Source organism: Sus scrofa, chromosome 1, assembly GCF_054392235.1.
Source record: "Sus scrofa isolate SSC_HxYL_T2T_F1_AM1 chromosome 1, Sscrofa_HxYL_maternal_Yorkshire_Landrace_v2.0, whole genome shotgun sequence".
Lineage (NCBI taxonomy): Eukaryota > Metazoa > Chordata > Mammalia > Artiodactyla > Suidae > Sus > Sus scrofa.
The window spans coordinates 129,166,152-129,185,391 of NC_139383.1; the positions used below are offsets into that span (position 1 = coordinate 129,166,152).

The 19,240-nt window shown below is 42.0% G+C and overlaps 1 protein-coding gene across 6 annotated transcripts; it reads left to right on the forward strand.

Moving 5' to 3' along the window:
- Nucleotides 1-188: 188 nt before the first annotated feature.
- LOC102158569 (RNA polymerase-associated protein LEO1) lies at nt 189-17,904 on the forward strand. Of its 6 annotated transcripts, none has more exons than XM_084970195.1 (10): nt 189-4,746; nt 5,957-6,102; nt 7,544-7,628; nt 8,939-9,033; nt 9,815-9,949; nt 12,043-12,178; nt 13,217-13,373; nt 13,838-13,935; nt 14,932-14,997; nt 16,307-17,904. In XM_084970195.1, the coding sequence occupies exons 1-9, from the start codon at nt 4,597-4,599 to the stop codon at nt 14,992-14,994; spliced, it is 1,065 nt and encodes a 354-aa protein (XP_084826321.1). In that variant the 5' UTR covers nt 189-4,596; the 3' UTR covers nt 14,995-14,997; nt 16,307-17,904. The 6 variants fall into 6 exon arrangements, with proteins under 6 accessions (XP_084826321.1, XP_013848441.1, XP_084826328.1 ...); XM_084970202.1 differs by lacking the exon at nt 14,932-14,997 and having other exon boundaries at nt 720-1,056; nt 1,145-4,746; nt 16,364-17,904; XM_084970208.1 differs by having other exon boundaries at nt 890-1,056; nt 4,652-4,746; nt 14,932-17,904.
- Nucleotides 17,905-19,240: the final 1,336 nt, after the last annotated feature.

Here is a 19,240-nt window from a genome sequence, read left to right on the forward strand (position 1 = left end):
CCACCACATTCTATTCATTAGAAGTGAGTTACTATTGTGAGCCCATATTTAAAGGGAGGGAAATTTGACTTCTCTTGATGGTAGGAATAGCAAAAAATTAGCAGATGTATTTTAAATCTATATTTCAGATGTGCATACTTGTCTTTTCTGTGGTGCTCTTCTGCACACACTGTTTGTTTTTGCTTTTTAGGGCCGCACCCACTGCATATGGAAATTCCCAGCCTAGGGGTCAAATTGGAGCTGTGGCTGCAGCAACAGCAACATAGGATCCGAGCCACATCTTCAACCTATACCGTGACTCGTGGCAACGCTGGATCCTTAACCCAGTGAGCAAGGCCAGGGATCAAACTAGTCCGGTTTGTAATGCACTGAGCCATGATGGGAACTCCTGCACACACTGATTCATCTTTCCCTTATAAAGAGACTCTACCCCACTTCCTTCCTAGTGCTGTTAATACAATGACCCTGAAACTGGTTATAGAGAAAAAAGTGACATTGAAAAGAAGGTCCTAACTCACCACTGCATCACTTTGCTAAGTCAGAAAATTTCAGTCCCTTGATGTTTGTTGGCTTATCAAGTTGAAACTCCAATGCCTGGCCTTTAAAAGCCTTCATTCCGACTCTGTCCTTTGCAAGGCAACATAGTTTTGTTTTTGTTTTACTAGTAGACACATGTATATGTCTGTGATTGATTCAGCTCTTGTCTCTTATCTCCAAAGCAGTCTGGTTGTAGAGAGCTTAGTGATGCACGGCCAAGACTCTACAAGCACACTTCAGTGTTGCCAGCTTCCCCCTGTCAGGGGGCGCTAGAGAAGACTTGGAGCCTGGATAACAAAGAGGAGACTGCTCCTTCCTGTTCATTTATGGAACTCTCTGGGGGCTTCCTGTTGACTTGCAGTCTTTCAAGGGGAGCCTACCAACTCTTCTTCACACAAACAGAGGCAGTCTCTTCTCAGAGCAGCTCAATCCAGTTTGCAGTTTTACCAAGGCTTATAGAGCCAGCATCATTGTACTCCTGAGAGACTTAAATACCAGCTGGATACTTCCCTTCCTCAGGTATGAGTTTCAGCTCCAAGGGGCCCTGTCTGTAAGTTGTTAAGTTTAATAATAATTCTACTTTTCCCCTTTGTTCCCTTATCTCTAGGGGTGGACGTTGCTCTCTGAATTTGATACTTCTGTGACCCTTGAGAGTCCTCTGTGCTTTTTGTAACCAAATCAATAACTTTAAACCTAATTATAATTTAAAAAATAACTATATGTATAGACAACAGGTATGTTTTCTGTTGCCCAACTTGGACCTGACTGGATAGTCAGGGAAGCAAATCCTCGAAGATGAAGTGTGTCAGTGGGTTTGAGTTGGAACGCAGGTCTGATCTCACCCTGGAAACAGGGTGGTGGTGATCCATGGTGTGCCTTGGCGTCATGATGAATCATATTATCCTCCATGCTTGTGGATGATAAGGACTGTGGTGTGGAATGGATACTTATAGGGCCTTGGAGCACTAACAGAAGTTTATGAGTTTAGGTCTTTAAATGTTTAGCTCTAGTCATGGTCAAAGAACCAGGGAGCATTCATGACAGCCCTTAAGGAATTTCCTATCTTGTAGTCAAAGGGCTGAGGTAGCTGCTGAAAATCAAACACTTACAATTGTGTGGTTGCAGAACTACAATATCAATTAAATTTACAGCCTCTTCAGGGAGGCTGAAAAACAAATTTTCGAGTCCTTCTGAGCCTCCCTTGCCTGTGAGAAGTTTTCCTCCCTATGTCTGAGGAAACTAGATTTTTGTTTTTCTTGTGTTTTTTGGATTTTTAAAAATTTTTTGGCCACATCCATGGCACATGGAAATTCCTGGACCAGTGATCAAACTTGCACCACAGCAGTGGCAATGCTGGATCCTTAACCTGCTGCATCACAAGTGTACTCCAAAACTAGGTTGTTGGGTTTTTTTTTAATTTATATATAGTTGACTTACAATATTAGTTTCAGGTGTATGAAACAGTTATTCAAGTATTTGTATACATTATACTCCATTTAAATTGGCTATGGACCCTGTGCTGTACAACATATCTTTGCAGCTTATTTCTTTCATCTATAGCAGTTTGTACCTCTTAATCCCCTACCCCTATTTTGTCCTTCCCCCTTTCTTCTCCCCAGTGGTAACCATTAGTTTGTTCTCTACATTGGTGAGTCTGTTTTATCATATACACCAGTTTGTTTTATTTTTTAGATTCCACGTATAAGTAATAACAGTATTTGTCTTTGTCTGATTTATTTCACTTAGCATAATACCCTCTAGGTCCATCGGTGGTGTTGCAAATGGCAGAATTTTATTTTTTGTGGCTGAGTAATATTTCATTGTATATGTATACACTGTATCTTTTTTTTTTTTTTTTTTCTTTTTTCTTTTTACAGCTGCACCCCTGGCATATGGAAGTTCCTGGGCCAGGGGTTGAATCGGTGCTGCAGCTGCTGGCCTATGCCACAGCCATAGCAACACTAGATCTGAGCTGCATCTGAGACCTACGCCGAAGCTTGTATCAATGCCAGATCCTTAACAACTGATCGAGGCCAGGGAATCAAACCTGCATCCTCATGGACACTATGTCAGATTCTTAACCTGCTGAGTCACAACAGGAACTCCTACATCTTCTTTATCCATTTATCTGTTGTTGAACAGTTGGGTGCTTACATAGTCTTGGCTATTATAAATAATGCTGCCATGAACATTTGGGTACATATATCTTTTTCAAATTGGTGTTTTTGTTTTTTCATATGTATACCCAGGAATGGAATTGCTGGATCATATGGTAGTTCTACTTTTAGGTTTTTTGTTTGTTGTTGTTTTGTCTTTTTAGGGCCACACATATGGCATATGGAATTCCCAGGCTAGGGATCAAATCAGAGCTGTAGCTGCCGGCCTACGCCATAGCCACAGCAACACAGGATCCTTAACCCACTGAGTGAGGCTAGGGATCGAACCCATGTCCTCGTGAACGCTAGTTGGGTTCGTTAACTGCTGAGCCACAACAGGAACTCCTACTTTTAGGTTTCTCATGAACCTCCATAGTATTTTCCATAGTGGCTGCACCAGTTAACATTCCCACCAATATTTGCAAGGGTTTCCTTTTCTCCACATTCTCATCAACATATGCTATTTGTAGACTTTCTGATAATAGCTATTTGGGCAACTGTGAGGTGATATCTCACTATGGTTTTGATTTCCATTTCTCTGATGATTAGCAACATTGAGTATATTTTCAGATGGCCTGTTACCCATCTGTATGTTTTCTATGGAGAAATGTCTATTCATGCCTTCTGCCCTTTTTTAATTAGGTTTTTTTTTTTGATATTGCGTAGTATAAGCCATTTAAACATTTTGGATATTAACCCCTTATTGGACATATAATTTGCAAATATTTTCTCCCACCCAGTAGGTTGTGAAACTAGTCTTCTTGCTTAAAAATACTGTAGTAAGATCACTTGGAGCAGTTTTCATTCTCAAGAATCACCCAACTGAGTGCTGTCTGACCCAGTTTTGCAGTAGACCCATCACTAGGATCTCATCATACTCTGGCAAAGAAAGCACAAACTCCAACTGAAAAAGAAATAACTTACACACTGAAAGAATTAAAAGACTCTGCTAAAAAAATATGGACAGAAGCCTGGGAATATATGTGAAGTGGATGCTGAGAATGTGAGATGGACAGACTATAACACTATGTACTTGGGCCAAATTGATTGATGTGGGTGCACTCAACATATATTCTGGATTTGATGTTTTAGGATATATAGTTGGATTGGCTCTGTACTTGATTGGTTAACTCAAAAAAATAGTCTCCTACATTTAATGAAGCTGAGATGCCAAAGCTTCCCTAGCATTATGTGGAGGGAATCCAAAGGCTCAGGGTGATAGAAGTGTCAGGGTAGACATATTCTGTGTGGCTTGCATACCACCCCTCACCTCCCACCACACCCCCTGAGAGGGCCAGATTGAAACAACAAACATTTAATATATCTCACAGTTTCAAGGGTCAGGAATGGTTAGCAGGGTAGTTCTGCTGAGGGTCTCTCATAGGCTATAATCAAGATGTTGGCTGAGAGTCTTAGCTGAAGTCTTGCCTGGGGCTGAAGGATCTGTTGCCAAGATGGCTCACTCACATGGCTCTTGGCAGGAGGCCTCTGTTTCTCACCAAAGGAGACTCTTCATAGCAGTTTGAGTGTCTTCACATCACAGCAGCTGGCTTCCTCCAGAGCAAGTGACCCAAGGGAGAAAGAGCAAGGCAGAAAAGCCACAATGTCATGCCTCGCCTTGGAAGTGAGGCTCTATTCCATTGATCACAGAGACCAATCATGATATTCTTGGAGGGGACCACACACGGGCAAGAATACCAGAGGCAGGAATCACTGGGATCCATCTTGAAAGCCAGCTGTCACAGCAACTTGGCCTTCTACCAGCCAGCTCTGCCACCTTCCTTCTCTGTAGATGCCTTGCCAAGCTTCTGAAGACCAGGCTCAGGGAGCCAGGTTGAGTTTGGTTTAGCGAAGGTCTGGTTTGTGAATCTGGGGAATTTGTTGAAGTGTTGGGCTAAGAGCGATGTCAACTTCAGTCAGAGAAATTAATATTGTGCCTTTTCCCCCCACCATTGAAGATTATAGTGGGGCCATGGATCTGTTTGGAGACATAGATGACATTTCTTCAGAGAGTGATGGGGACAATCAACCACCTATTCCAGGAAAGCCTGTTGTAAGTACAGTTACTAATCACAACTGGCCCCACTGTTCAAAGCTGAGGAAAAAGTTTCAGAGGCTGATGGGTTTGACTTGCTCATGTAGAGAGAGGACATGGGGAGTTCCCGTCGTGGCGCAGTGGTTAATGAATCCGACTAGGAACCATGAGGTTGCGGGTTCGATCCCTGCCCTTGCTCAGTGGGTTAACGATCCGGCGTTGCCGTGAGCTGTGGTGTAGGTTGCAGACGCGGCTCGGATCCTGCGTTGTTGTGCCTATGGCGTAGGCCGGTGGCTACAGCTCCGATTCGACCCCTAGCCTGGGAACCTCCATATGCCGCGGGAGCGGCCCAAGAAATAGCAACAACAACAACAACAACAACAACAACAAAAGAGAGAGGACATGGATAATGAGCTGTCTGAAACATTTGATGAATAGTGACTTTCTTGGCTATGTTGAATATTAGGGGGCAGAGAAGGAACTGCTTGAAGTGAATTTGATGTTGAACTTAAGGGGCTAGATGTAAGGATTCATAATTTGAAAACCCTTGATTTAAAATTTTTTCTTATTCAGACCTGTGCCAAGAAGTGTGTACTATTTGACATTCTTTGATTTTAATGGTTACCTAGTGAGGGGCTGCATACCTCTGTTGCTAAATATCTTATGCAAACTGATATGTCAACATTTTTTCTGGTAATTCAGGCTAACAGATCTTGTTTTGCATGGTAGTTTTTTGTTTTTGTTTTGTCTGTTTTTTTGGTTCCCTTTTTTTTTTTTTTGCAGGGAAAGAGAATGAAATTTGGGGGCGAGGCCTGGAGGGGTTACTGACTGCTTTATCTCTGAAGCAGTGTCTAAATTTACTTCCTGGACTTGCCATTGTGGCTCAGTGGAAATGAATCCGACTAGTATCCCTGAGGACATGGGTTCGATCCCTGGCCTCGTTCAGTGGGTCAGGGATCCAGTGTTGCTGTGAGCTGTGGTGCAGGTCGCAGACGTGGCTCAGATCTGGTGTTGCTGTGGCTGTGGTATAGGCTGGCAGCTGTAGCTCCGATTTGACCCCTAGCCCTGGAACTTCCACGTGCCTTGGGTGCGCTCCCCCCCAAAAAAAGCAAAAATAAATGAATACATAAATTTACTTTCTGCCAAACCTGCATCTGCCTAGTGCAGAAGGAGAGCCAGAGCATTTCTAATGTCATTCCAAATTCTCACATTCTTATATTTCTTTTAGGACGGACGTGGAGGACCTCAGGACCAGCGGGAGGAAGAGTCGATTTTTGAAACAAAAATAGAAGTGGAAATTCCCATTATCAACTCTGATTTAGGGAATGAGTTGTACTTTGTTAAACTACCCAAATTTCTCAGCATAGAACCCAAGTAAGAGGACTGATTAAATTTTTTTCCCGTGATACTGAGTAAAAATATGTGGAAAATAAATGTTTTCTTATTTATAATGAGTCAGCTAATCACAAAGATGGGAGATTTCTCAGGTAACTCTGAAAAAATAAATTTAGGATGTGCCGTGACAGAAAAATGATGAACTATTGTGTGAGAAAGTTTTAATACTTATAATTTTAGCATTTTGGCACTTTCTTATAAATGAACAGACATCATAGTAGAGGAAGGTATTTTTCACTATCATAAAGCTGAAAATCAGAAAATGAGAGTAGGAAGTTTGCTAGAGAAATCACAAATGTTCAGTGCAAAAGCCATCATTAATCTAGAAAAGACAGTGATTTTAGACAACAAAATATTGTTGATGGGATTCACGAAGGTGCACAAATGCAAGCACTTGTGAAACTAAACATGTCACTTTAAAAATATGAAAAGATGGCGTTCCCGTCATGGCACAGCGGAAATGAATCCGACTAGGAACCATGAGGTTGCAGGTTCGATCCCTGGCCTCACTTAGTGGGTTAAGGATCTGGCGTTGCCATGAGCTATGGTGTAGGTCACAGACGCAGCTCGGATCTGGCGTTGCTGTGGCTGTGACGTAGGCTGGCAGCTATAACTCCAATTGGACTCCTAGCCTGGGAATCTCCATATGCCATGGGTGTGGCCCTAAAAAGACAAAAAGACAGGGAAAAAAATGAAAAGATAGGTCATGTGTCACCTATGCTTTAGGGAGACATATTTCACCACAGACACAAAAAATTTTTAAATTTTCAATTAGTCCCACTTGGATTTTATTTCAGGTAGTATGCTTTAGAATCAAATTTTGGCGAGTCACAGACATTGAAAAACTTACGATCTCTGGAGGAGACAGTTTGGGGGGTGGGGGGATATGCTTGGGCTGTGGGATGGAAATCCTGTGAAATCAGATTGTTATGATCATTATACAACTACAGATGTGATAAATTCATTTGAGTAATAAAAAAAAAAATCAAATTTTGGGAGTTCCTGTTGTGGCTCAGTGGATTAATAACTTGACTAGTATCCATGAGGATGAGGGTTCAATCCCTGGCCTCACTTGGTAGCTTAAGGATCCAGCATTGCCACAAGCTGTGGTGTAGGTCACAGATGTGGCTTGGATCTGCCTAGACCAGCAGTTGCAGCTCCCATTCCACTTCTAGCTCAGAAGCTTCCATATGCCACAAGTTGGCCCTAAAAACCAAAATAAAAAGAAAGAAAAAGAAAAAATCAAATTTCAAGAAAGTATAGTAATATTTTGCATACTTTGAAGTTTTACCTGAAGTTATTTGTCTACTGTGATTTTTTTAAAAACATATTGGTACATTTTGTAAAGATTATTATTTTATAGCATTAATTATATTGAATACTAAAGATGGCTAATACTTCATTAAAAAACAATTTTTAGGCCTTTTGACCCTCAGTATTATGAAGATGAATTTGAAAATGAGAAAGTGCTTGATGAGGATGATAGGACCAGGTTAAAATTAAAGGTACGATTCCACACTTTATTCCTATGTGTGTGTTTTTAAGTTTTTCCCTTTTATACAGTAACATACAGAGATAACATTTTGACACTTGAGCTTAAAAAAATGATCTTTATGTTTACTATTCAATCAATAAATAACTGTTTAGAACAAGGAATTAAATGTCTTTTCAAAGTATTTTTAGGGGAGAAAGTACATAGCCTTTAAAAAAAAAAATCCATGTGGAACTGTCACTTTTCTAACTTTTCTTTTGGGGTCATAATTTTTGGACAGAAGTAAGATAAAAATTCTTGAAAACTATTAGCTACCCCTTCAGAATAAATGATAATGTAGCAAGATATATGGAACCGCCTCCACACTTTATAGTGAATCAACCCGAGCAACTTACCTAGTAGGAACATCTCAGGGCTCTTTATGGACATTCAGATTATGCACACAGAGAGAGGCCTTGTCATTAGGTGCTTTCCCTCAAGGAGGCCAGAGTGGCAAAGCCCTAGCATTGCTCTCACAGGAATGGCTCTGGCTTTGATGAGATTTTGGATGAGCTTCTGCTAGGCACTTCACTGGTAGCAGTGGCGGGACCTGTTTTTATGCTATTTTTGTGATTCCTCACTTTATGGGTAAGGCAAAGCCCAAGTCTCAGGTTTTAATTTATTGTTAATTAATTGTTTATTCTTTTCTTTTTTGCTTTTTAGGTCCACACCCATGGCATATAGAGGTTCCCAGGCTAGGGGTCCAATTGGAGCTACAACTGCTGGCCTACGCCAGAGCCACAGCCGTGCCAGATCCAAGCCACATCTGCAACCTACACCACAGCTCACAGCCAGATCCTTAACCCACTGAGCGAGGCCAGGGATCGAACCCGCAACCTCATGGTTCCTAGTCGGATTCATTTCTGCTGCAATACGACAGAAACACCAATTTTTTATTCTTTAAAAAGCATTTTTTTTTAATGTAATCCCTAGATCTCCCCTGTCTTACTAGGCTAATGGGCCCTTTTAGCCCTTCTTTTATTGGGCTCATAGCCCTTCAAGTGAGGCTGCAGTAGGCAAAAGTCTCCATTGTAACTGTCTACCTCACATGGACCCAAGGTTTCTGCTTCCATTGCCATGAACTGAGTGCAGAGATTTAAACAAAACGTCTGCTAGTTTAACTAGTATCTCCAAGTATCTGTAGAAGGTTGCCTAATCAGCTCTTTTTTTGGTGAGCTTATTCTCCCACTACCTATGAATTCTTGGCACATGACTATATGTCACTTGAGAAAGGAATATGCAGTCATTACACTGGTTTTCTAATGGCTTTGTGTTTTGAACCAGGTAGAAAATACTGTGCGATGGAGGATACGCAGGGACGAAGAAGGAAATAAAATTAAAGAAAGCAATGCTCGGATAGTCAAGTGGTCAGATGGAAGGTGAGCACAAATGCCTGAAGAGTGTGGAAATAGGAAGTTCCCAGGTGGCAGAGAGGGTTAAGGATCTGGCATTGCCACTGCTGTGGCATAGGTCGCAACTGCAGCTTGGGTTGGATCCTTGGCCCAGGAATTTCCTTGTGCCATGGGTGTGCCTCCCCCCACCCCCCAAAAAAGAGTATGGAAATACCCAGAGGGAGGATGTGGATAACTGACATTAGCTGTATAGGACCTTATTTGGGAGTAAACTTTCATTAAAGAATTAACAAAAACCTAGGCCTCTGGCATTACCTGGGAAACCTGGGAGAAATAGATAGGGCTGAGATCACAGTGTTGGCCTGTTGGGAGACTTTAGACACCAACCCAAACTGTGATCAAATCCATGGTATCTACTTTGTTGAGGTGAAAACCTTATGTTAGCGCCCATACGTGGCTATTAGACATTATAAATTGGTATATTTGGGAAAATGGTTTCTATTTTACTAAAATTTTACTAATTAAGTGGTAGAGATTGGGAAAATGATAAATACAATTACTTTTCATGTTGAAAGGAAGATGGACTTTACCACATTTTTTAACTAAAATGTTAACCAACGGAAATGTTAGCTAACATTGTGATAACTAAAGCTACCTCCTTTAGTTAGTTTGCCATATCTTTTCTGAGTTTTTCTATGAATTTGGTATGAGGACAGAATCCTGCAGTTCCACAGCATTTAAGAACAGCTAACAGGGTAGAATGGAAGCTATAGGGTTAGTAAAATATCCGAATGATGTCTGCTTCTAGCCTGTCCCTGCATTTAGGCAACGAGGTGTTTGATGTCTACAAAGTCCCACTGGAGGGCCATCAAAACCACCTGTTCATTAGAGAAGACACTGGTCTGCAGGGACAAGCCATCTTTACGTCCAAACTCACCTTCAGGTAATTATTCATAATGACCTATTGCTACTTGAGGTTAAAGAGCAGCACGGTAGAGAGGTTGGTCCTGATGGACGTGATTTCGAGGTGCAGCTCATCAGGGCCCATCACCTTTGCTGCAAGTTGCTGTTTCTCAGGGAGCCAGTTCACCAAATGGAAACCAAAAGGAGCCGGCCGTATGAACCACAAGCCTGGTTATTAATTCACAGTGATCACCACACCTGGCCAAGGGCCTAGACTGCCTATGCCACTCTGCTAGTCAGTGTGTCCTTCCCCTTTTAGGAACATTTATCTGGGAAGCCCACCTATCACAAGAATGCTCTGGGTGTGCACATGGGCGGGGGCCATGGCCTGAGCCCCAGGAGGCCTCCAGTGCTGCGGAAGGTTCAGCTACAGCCTCTCCACACACCTCCACCCCGCAGGACACGGTGCTTATCCTCTGTGCGGCTTCCCTGAAGGAGCCGAGCACTTAGAGGACTGTCACAATGCATTCAAGGCTTCTTTCTGGGGTCAGGGAAATGTTCTGAATCAGGCTGTGGTCAAGATCACACAAATTTACAAGTGAAAAAATTGCTTCATAATTTCTTAAATGAGTAAGTTTTATGGTATGCAAACTATACTCACGAAGTCTGTTGCTCTGTTTTAAAGCCTGTAGTGGACAGACAGCTCTTGAGGTTCGGTTTGTTCTCGGGTAGCTGTTGCGTGAGAATGCTGAACCCTAACCACTTGATGTAGGTCCCCATGACTTTGTCCCTTTGAAGAATGAATTCAGCAAAGAGACTGAGGGTAGTGAGGCAAATAAGTGTTTATTAAGAGAGAAGAGAGAGCAGATAGGTGTTGAAAAAGCACAGACAGGGACAGGCTGGGATGTGGGGTGTAGAGAGCGAGATAGAGACAGAAACAGAGAGAAAGAGCAAGAGAGGTAGAGAGAGCAAGAGATCTTTTAAAATCACTTGTATGGGAGTTCCCCTTGCAGCTCAGCAGGTTAAAAATCCAACTAGGAGTTCCCATTGTGTCAGTTAAGGAACTGACATTGTATTTGAGGATGCAGGTTTGATCCCTGGCCTGGTTCTGTGGGTTAAGGATTTGGCATTGCCACAGGCCGAGGTGTAGGTCACAGATGCGGCTTGGATCTGGTGTTGCCGTGGCTGTGGTGTAGGTTGAAAATGTGGCTTGGGTCTGGCATTGCTGTGGCTCTGGTGTAGGCCGGCAGCTGTAGCTCCAATTGGACCCCTAGCTTGGGAACCTCCATATGCCACAGGTGCGGCCCTAAAAAAAGGCAAAAAAAACAAAAAACAAAAAAAACTGTCTTCTTCAGTCAAAAATGCATTGCTTTTTTTATTATAATTTTTTAAATATTTGATATATATGTATATATATATATATTTTTTTTGGCTTCTTAGGGCCACAGCTGCGGCATATGGAAGTTCCCTGGCTAGGGGTCTAATCGGTGCTGCAGCTGACAGTCTATACCACAGCCACTGCAATGCCAGATCTGAGGCATGTTTGTGACCTACACTACAGCTCATGGCAATGCTGGATCCTTAACCCACTGAACAAGGCCAGGGATTGAACTGGTGTCCTCATGGATACTAGTCTGGTTTGCTACTGCTGAGCCAGAACGGGAACTCCAAGAAATGCTTTGCTTTCTGCACCAGAGCCTCCTGCTGTCCTTGTCCCCCTGGGCTGTCATGAGGACCCCCACTACTGTGACCTGCCTCCTTGCTTTGATCTTCCTTCCAATTTCATCTACACGGAGGGACTCACCTTCAGTTCTTAAATTGTGCCTTCTGGCCTCTGTGTCACACACAACTGAAACTTCCTATCTCTTCTGTGATGGAGCTTGAGTTTTTTGTAAAAGCCCTAGACCCTGCCTCCTGCCTCTCCCCCACCCTTCCACTCCCACTTTGCCCCGTCAGCTTTCCCTGGGAGGTGGTGCTGAGGGAGGAACTTCCTGGGGAGTAAGAGAGTAAGGAAGGCCCAAAGGAGAGGGTGTGTCAAAGGAGAATTGTCACTGTCCACAGCTGTGTTTGCTGTTGGTACGATTGTTTCCAAATATTCTTAGTAAACACTGAGGTTTTGTCTGTTTCCCGCAGACCTCACTCTACAGACTATGCCACACATAGAAAGGTGACCCTGCCCCTTGCTAATAGATCCTCGAGGACACAGACGATCAGAATCTTACCAATTGCTGGTCGTGATCCTGAATGCCAACGCGCAGAGATGATTAAGGTATGTTGGCCAGGTTTCATCCTTGGATTTCGGAGGGTTATTAAGAACTGTGCTTTCTTCGGATAGCATATTAATTCACCATTGTTTGTTGCACACTCATTTAATTTCCTGTAGTTATCAGGGAGCCAGCTTAACCTTCTAAGCACTCCAGTGGTTAACCAGAGTAATGGTCATAGTCAATGGCCTCTGGCCAGATGGAGCATTCCAGACACTTGGGTGCTCTCTCTCCAATCTATGAGATTTTCAGATGGAAACTGATAATTTAAAAGATGGAACCTTGGAGTTCCCTGATGGCTCAATGGGTTAAGGATCCGGCAGTGTCACTGCTGTGGCTCAGGTTCATTCCCTGGCCTGGGAACTTGCATTTGCTATGGGAGTGGCCAAAAACAGCAACAACAATGTAACCTTTGACAGGTATCAGAAAATTGTGTTAGACAGGTAATGATGTAGGAAGGTCAAAAGGACATTCCTGACTCATTTGTCACTGGCCCTGCCTTGTGAACCCGCTTGTGCAGAAAGCCAGGCAGATGGAAGGGAATGAAGGCTCTACTTGGGGACTTGGGGATGCTCCCCTACCAGCACCTCCCTCCCAGACAGGACTATCTGGGCCCCATGCAGTCTGGTGGAGCCTGGGCAAGTCAGGGGTCTGTCTCAGGTGAAGAGACACTGCCTCCCTCTTGCACCCCCTGGGTCTGGATGAGCTTCCGCAGGCCCGCTGCTGCTCTCTGGGCTCTGCCTGGCAGCACAAGGGACACTGCAGCTCTCAAGGCCATGCCTGTGCTACTTTTGACAGGGTGGGTACTGTGAGGGAGGCTTTCATTTCACCCTTGTGTTGTCTTCATGCCCGGGAACCAAACAAGACGATGACCTGTGTGGTAGCAGAGCTGTGACTTGGAGAGAACTGCCCCCTGAGGACATAGATGTTATCCTGGGGGAGGCCTTTACATGTTCTCTAGAGTAAAGTAGCTTCAAGTGGGTACTTGGCTAGTGCATTTTTTTTTTTTTTTTAAGTTCAGCTGTTTATTTGCTTCTTTACAGAAAGAAGAGGAACGTTTGCGGGCTTCTGCTCACCAGGAGACCCTCCATCTCAGGGAAAAGCAGAACCAGCAGGGGCCGAGTGCCCACATCCAGGACCCCAGCAGTGACAAGGAGGGCAATGAAACCGTCAAAAACCATCACCAAAGGGAACACCGAGGTGAGCTAGGTGGGGAGGTCACACTTTGTCATCTCAGGGCTGTGGGGACACTTGTGCTTTTGCGCGGGGCGGGGGAGGGGGCTCCAGTCTTGCTGTTATTCATTCAGGACAACAGTACAAAGGCCTTTTGTTTTTGTTTTTATTTTTTTTTAACTTAGCTGGGAAAATAAAATCAATTAAACAATTTATGTCCTTATGGAGGAAAGTGTATGATAGTCAGTTTGCCCACTTGTGTAATTAAGGGCCCAATGTTTAAACTCTCTGGTTTTAAAAAAATATGTGCATGAAGTCCTTTGGGTATGAAAGTTACATATACCTCTTCATCAACACTTTAAAAAAGTATTGGCACCTCAAGGGAAAATACACAGTGGGAAGTAACAATATTCAGCAATAGAAAAATTCAGGTATAAACGGGTCTTCATCTTTGAAGGTCAATCCCATATCTAAAGTTCCTTTGCTTTCAGAGGAACGGGCCAGAATCTTTTCTTCAGAGAGTGATGAGAGACAAGATGAAGATAAGGCTCAAAGAATGCTGAGAGCAAAGAAACTCACCAGTGATGAGGTAAAGCCGAATATATTCAATCTGAAGGGGTTTTCCCTGTGCCCACAAGTCAGCTCCTGGAATAAAGAGCTCACCTCCCAGGAGCACAGACAGATGTCTACACACCTCCCTGTAGCTCAGTGAGATGAATGCAGTGACGACACTAGGAGGGCCTGACTCTGTGCGAGGTAGGAAACTGCCTGGAGTAGTACCTGTCACTGGGTGTTGAAGGCAGAGTTCTGGGTGGGCTGGCAATGCCTGTGAGGAATGACACACAGTCAAGACACCAGGGCCGGACGAGAGAACTAGAAATAGTTTGGTGTGGGAGAGCAAGGGGCCTCTCGCGTTCATCGTGGGAACTGGGCGTCCTCACTATTTGGGTATAAAAAAAATAGTGGAGGGTTATTTCACTTCCATGTTATTAAAAATTGTTTTCCTTTAATTATTTCCTTTTCCACTTAGAAGATCACAAGTGCAAAGAAATTTTAGGTCCTAATTATACAAGCAGTCACGGTGTTGCTAGTGGGCCATAATCATTCGCTCAGTGTTTTCTGAACACCAAGGGGCCCCACTCTGCATTTGGTTATAGATCAGAGGGAGCATGTCCGTAACAGAAATGTCTCTTACTGTGTAAGGGACACATTCATTTTTCATGTAAAAATATACACCTGAAACTTTGAAAGCATGCTGAAAAAGCACATAAAGCAATCAGTCCTTTATTAAAAATCGAAGGCTTTAAAACACTGAAAGTACTGAGGAAGCAGAGGAGTGCACTTCAAGTCCCCATCAGGATGGAGTATGGAGCAAGGTGTCCCTCGGCACTGCCCACCGCCCTGGGAAGCCTGGGCTCCCCTTGCCTGACCTGCAGAGACAGGGTCTGTGGACAAGGTTGCCACTGGGAGGTTGAGTTCTAACATGACAGGCTGGCTTCCCCCCATCGGCTCAGAACTACTTTAAACAAAATTTCCAGAAACACCCAGGAAGGAACTTTACATCTTCTTTCTTGTATCTGTTCAGGAGGTGAACCCTCCGGAAGGAGGAAAGCAGGGAGTGAAGAGGAAAAGGATGACTGAAGCATAAAATGTGCGCTCACTGTAAATCTGGTTTTCAACAGTTTGTTTTAAAACAATGACGAAATGACTTGTTTTGATTGAAGTGAGGAATTGAGTTGCTTTTGCATAACCCTAGTTGTGATTTTAACATGTTCAGGAGCAAGTCTGTGCCTTTAGAAAATCCATTCTTCCCAAAAAGAAGTTTATTTTGCTAACTTGTTAGCTCTGGGTCTTGGATTTCTGAGCACAGCCTCACCCCGTGCCCCTGGGTGGCTTAGGTTCAGCTGGGATATCGCCTCCCCTGGAGGGTCCTCCCTGTGCTGCCCAGCAGGGCGCTCTGCTGGCGTGACTCTGACTCTTCACTGACCCCACCGCCCTGTGACCTTGTCAGAGCAGGTACTGCACAGGAGGGCTCACTGGAGACTTGGAGATTTGGCAAGTGCTATGCAGGCCTTACCAGTTCTCACCCTCCAAACAATTCCAAGGGCAAGTGCTGTTATTCCCATTTTACAGATGTGGAAGTTAAGTTAGAACTTAAAATCTGTCCAAAGCTTTTTCTTCTCAAGTTAAAGAAAAACATTTTTGAGATAAGGGTCAGGAACTTATTTGCACAGCAGTCACAAAGCTGAGCAGATACATTAGCGACCTTGTAGAGAAAGACACTCAAAATACCTGAGAGAAATGGTCAGCAAGAGGTTTAGAGAAAAGAGCAGTGGGAAACAAAACCCCAGATCTCACTTCTAGACTTGTAAACAGTGCAGTAGCTGGAACATAATAGATACTCAATATTTTTGAATGAGCAAACTGGCGACATTATCTTGGGCAAAGTACTTAACTTTTCTGAAGTCAGTTTCCTCAGCTTAGTGGGATTTAGCCTTGACCATGTAAATCTTTCATGAGTTAATATTTATATCCCTCTACCTCTGAGAGTTGCATACCAATTAGATGTGTGTTTTTTTTTAAAGGGCTTATTGTTAATTAGAAATGGTCAAAGAAAGAGAAATGGCCCATCATCCTACCACACAGAAAACCTGGATATATTTCTCTCCATTTCATAAAGCATAGTTTCATAGTTATGTAGTAAATGCAGCCACAATTAGCACTCACTCCCGAAAGGTCGTTTAAAGATTCATCCAGCAGGTGGAAAGGTACTAGCACAGTTAGTCATGAGGTTGGCTAGTCTTTCCAGGCCTGGCCTGGACCAACAGGAACAGATGGGGCAGTTGGGCAGAGCCTAGAGGCCCTCAACCCTTGCGGACTTGCCTGAAAGCTTAAGGTTTGAAGGATAAAAGATGTTTGGCAATTTTGGACCCATATGTGGTTGTCCACTCCCATTGTAGGTACCGAAAGGAGCAGGGTGCCGCTGTGCTGAGTGTGAGGGCATTGTCTCCCCACAGGCACAGCTCCTGGTGCCACGTCCATCCAGATTCAAAGGAGCTGGAGTTACCTGACAACTCAAGCACCTGAGCCTCTGACTTGCCCAATAAGACAGGCATCAGGACTCCGGGGAATGTTAAGTCCAACAGCCATTCTTGGAAAGCCCACCAACACTAAAGATTCAAGGGGCATTTCTTGATTCCTTAAGTTTCAGAATTGAATTATTTGACATTTGTCCCCCAAAGCTTCCTCAAACCCCATTACAAGTTTCACTGATTTTCTCTTTTGGCTGGTGACTGATGAGCAATGTCTTTGCTTTACCGTAAAATAATCTCTAGTTTGAGAGCAGGATTGATGCCCATCAGGACCAGGACGCATTGTATCATAGGACCCTCTTTCTTCAAATTTGTCAACTGAATTCAATTTTATGGTATGAAATTGAACCATATGAACTTACTACTTTTACGGTTATAAATGGTCAAGTGTTGACAATTTTATATGATTTAACTTGGTAGGGTGGGATAGTGGAACTCGGGGAAATAAGCTTGTTCTTTTCTTCCTATGTGAGGAATAAACTTTAGAATATAGAAACTAAAGAGATTTTCCAAAAAGTCCAAGTCTACAGGATATTTGATAAACTTTATTGAAATTATTCCATTGTGAAGTGGCAAATTCTAAATGCCTACAGTCCATAGTCTTCAAAAGAAACTTTGCTGTGTTATTACAAACCAATATTAATAATATTAATATTTTGGAATATTTAAGTATCAGTATTATAAAATTCATTGCTTTTACATTTATAAAAATTGAAAAATTAAAGCATTTAAATGCCTGGTTTCATATGACAAAGAAAGATACACTGTTATAAAGGTAATTTTCAAGCTTTTAAACATAACTAAACCAAATATAATTCATCTAAAAAGACTAGGAGAAAAAGTGGGCATTTATTCAAAATTACAATTTTTGAATGTGTATGACCATGTGTGCAAATTTTTTTTTATAATTCCTAAGCAAATCTAAATAGCTGCAACAGCTAAATCAAAGATTTTATTCTTTGAAGAAAAAAGATGAAATTTAAACTCATATACATATTCACCAAGAAGCACCCAGAATTTGTTCTTAAACTTTACTCTCTGAATGGACTATAATATAGGACAAAGACATTTTAGGCCTATTAATTGCTTTGCAGTATTTAAAACAAACTGATATCTGTAGAAGAGGGAGTTAAGCCTCATGCATGTAGACTCTAAGGGAGTCTGATTATCTTAAAAAGTATAGGAACTTGAGCAACGATGCTAAGAGAACATGGCCGGTGGTGCTTTGCAGAGTTACTAGCTATTCTTCCCTGCAGTAGGTGCCCTACATAAAATTCCATCTATGCCAGTGAAGGCTTTCTAAAGTACTTGGTTATGGTTTACAAGATTGGCTCCTCTGAATGAAAAGACTGCAGGCTAGAGTTTCGCATTAACAAACTGTTATAAATGCTTTGTTATAAAAAATTCCAATTTGTTCAGCTTTTATAGGGAAGGACTCAACAGAACTAAATTATAATCCAGAAAAATCAATATGATGTAAGAATGACCAAATTAAAATAAGAATATAAAAATCTTTATTATAAATATGATTTTCTCAATTTAAAAATTTGTGCAGAGTCCCTTTGAGAAATAGCTAGAAACATTAATGGTCAGTGGGAGCTGATGGAAAAGATAGTTCTATAGACGTTTAGACTGAAGAACTCACACCCCTTGACAGGAGTTGCTCTGACACATCCAGTGTGCTTCGTTCTCGTGGGTGCTATGTCTTCCGTTAATACTATTCGAAAGTGGAGTGGTCTTGAGGGGAATGAAATAAATAAGACAGAAAGACAAATACTATGTGATCTCACTTATATCAGAATCTTAAAAAACTATAGATACAGAGAAGAGAATGGTGGTTGCCAGAGGTGGGGGCATGGTGAAGGTGGTCAAATGCTATAAGCTTCCAATTATAAGAGAAATAAGTCCTAGGAATATGATGTACAGCATAGTGATGATAGTTAATAATACTGTATTTGTATACATGAAAGGTGCTAAGAGAAGAGGTCTTAAAAGCTCATCACAAGGAAGAACATTTTTTAAAATGTGAGGTGACAGATGTTAACTAAACTTATTGTGGTAATCATTTTCCAATATGTGCTTTTATCAAATCATTATGTTGTACACGTTAAAACAATGTTATATGTCAACTATCTCAATAAAACTAGAAAGAAAAAATTTTTCAGTGAAATGGCATTGAAATGAAGGAACAACACTGGATAGTACTGGACTTACATTGCTATGGACATTGCTATGGACTCCAGAAAACAACGATCCTCGTATATCACCTGGGAGGTAACACTGATTCCTAATTTTATAAAGAAAAAGTGAGGCAGTCTTGGGACCATAGAGCCAAACATTTAAGATTTTATGACACCCCATGAGTCTTTTAATCTTATTTTTAATGGTAGCAAGGGATACACAGTGTACAATAGAATGTGACTAACATTTTATCAAAACATTTTTTCCTTTATAATTTTCATTATAGCCTGGAATCCCCTTTTTAAATGAAAAAACATCAGATACTGTCAATGGAAAAACAGTTTACAAAGTTCTATACATATAACTTTTCCAGAGGGCATCTATTTCACAAAGCAAGTATGTGGCTTATTTCATTCAAATAATGAGAATTTGAAATTTAACAACCAGGATAATTCTTAAAATCTCTACCAATCTGCTAATTTTTTAAAACACAAAATGTCTATTTGGCCTTATAAATGACAGGCAGCCTTAGAAAATGTAGGCTTTAGCTATAGTATATAGCACCAAAATCCATTTTAATAATATCAACATTAATAATATTGATTTTTTAAATACATGCAA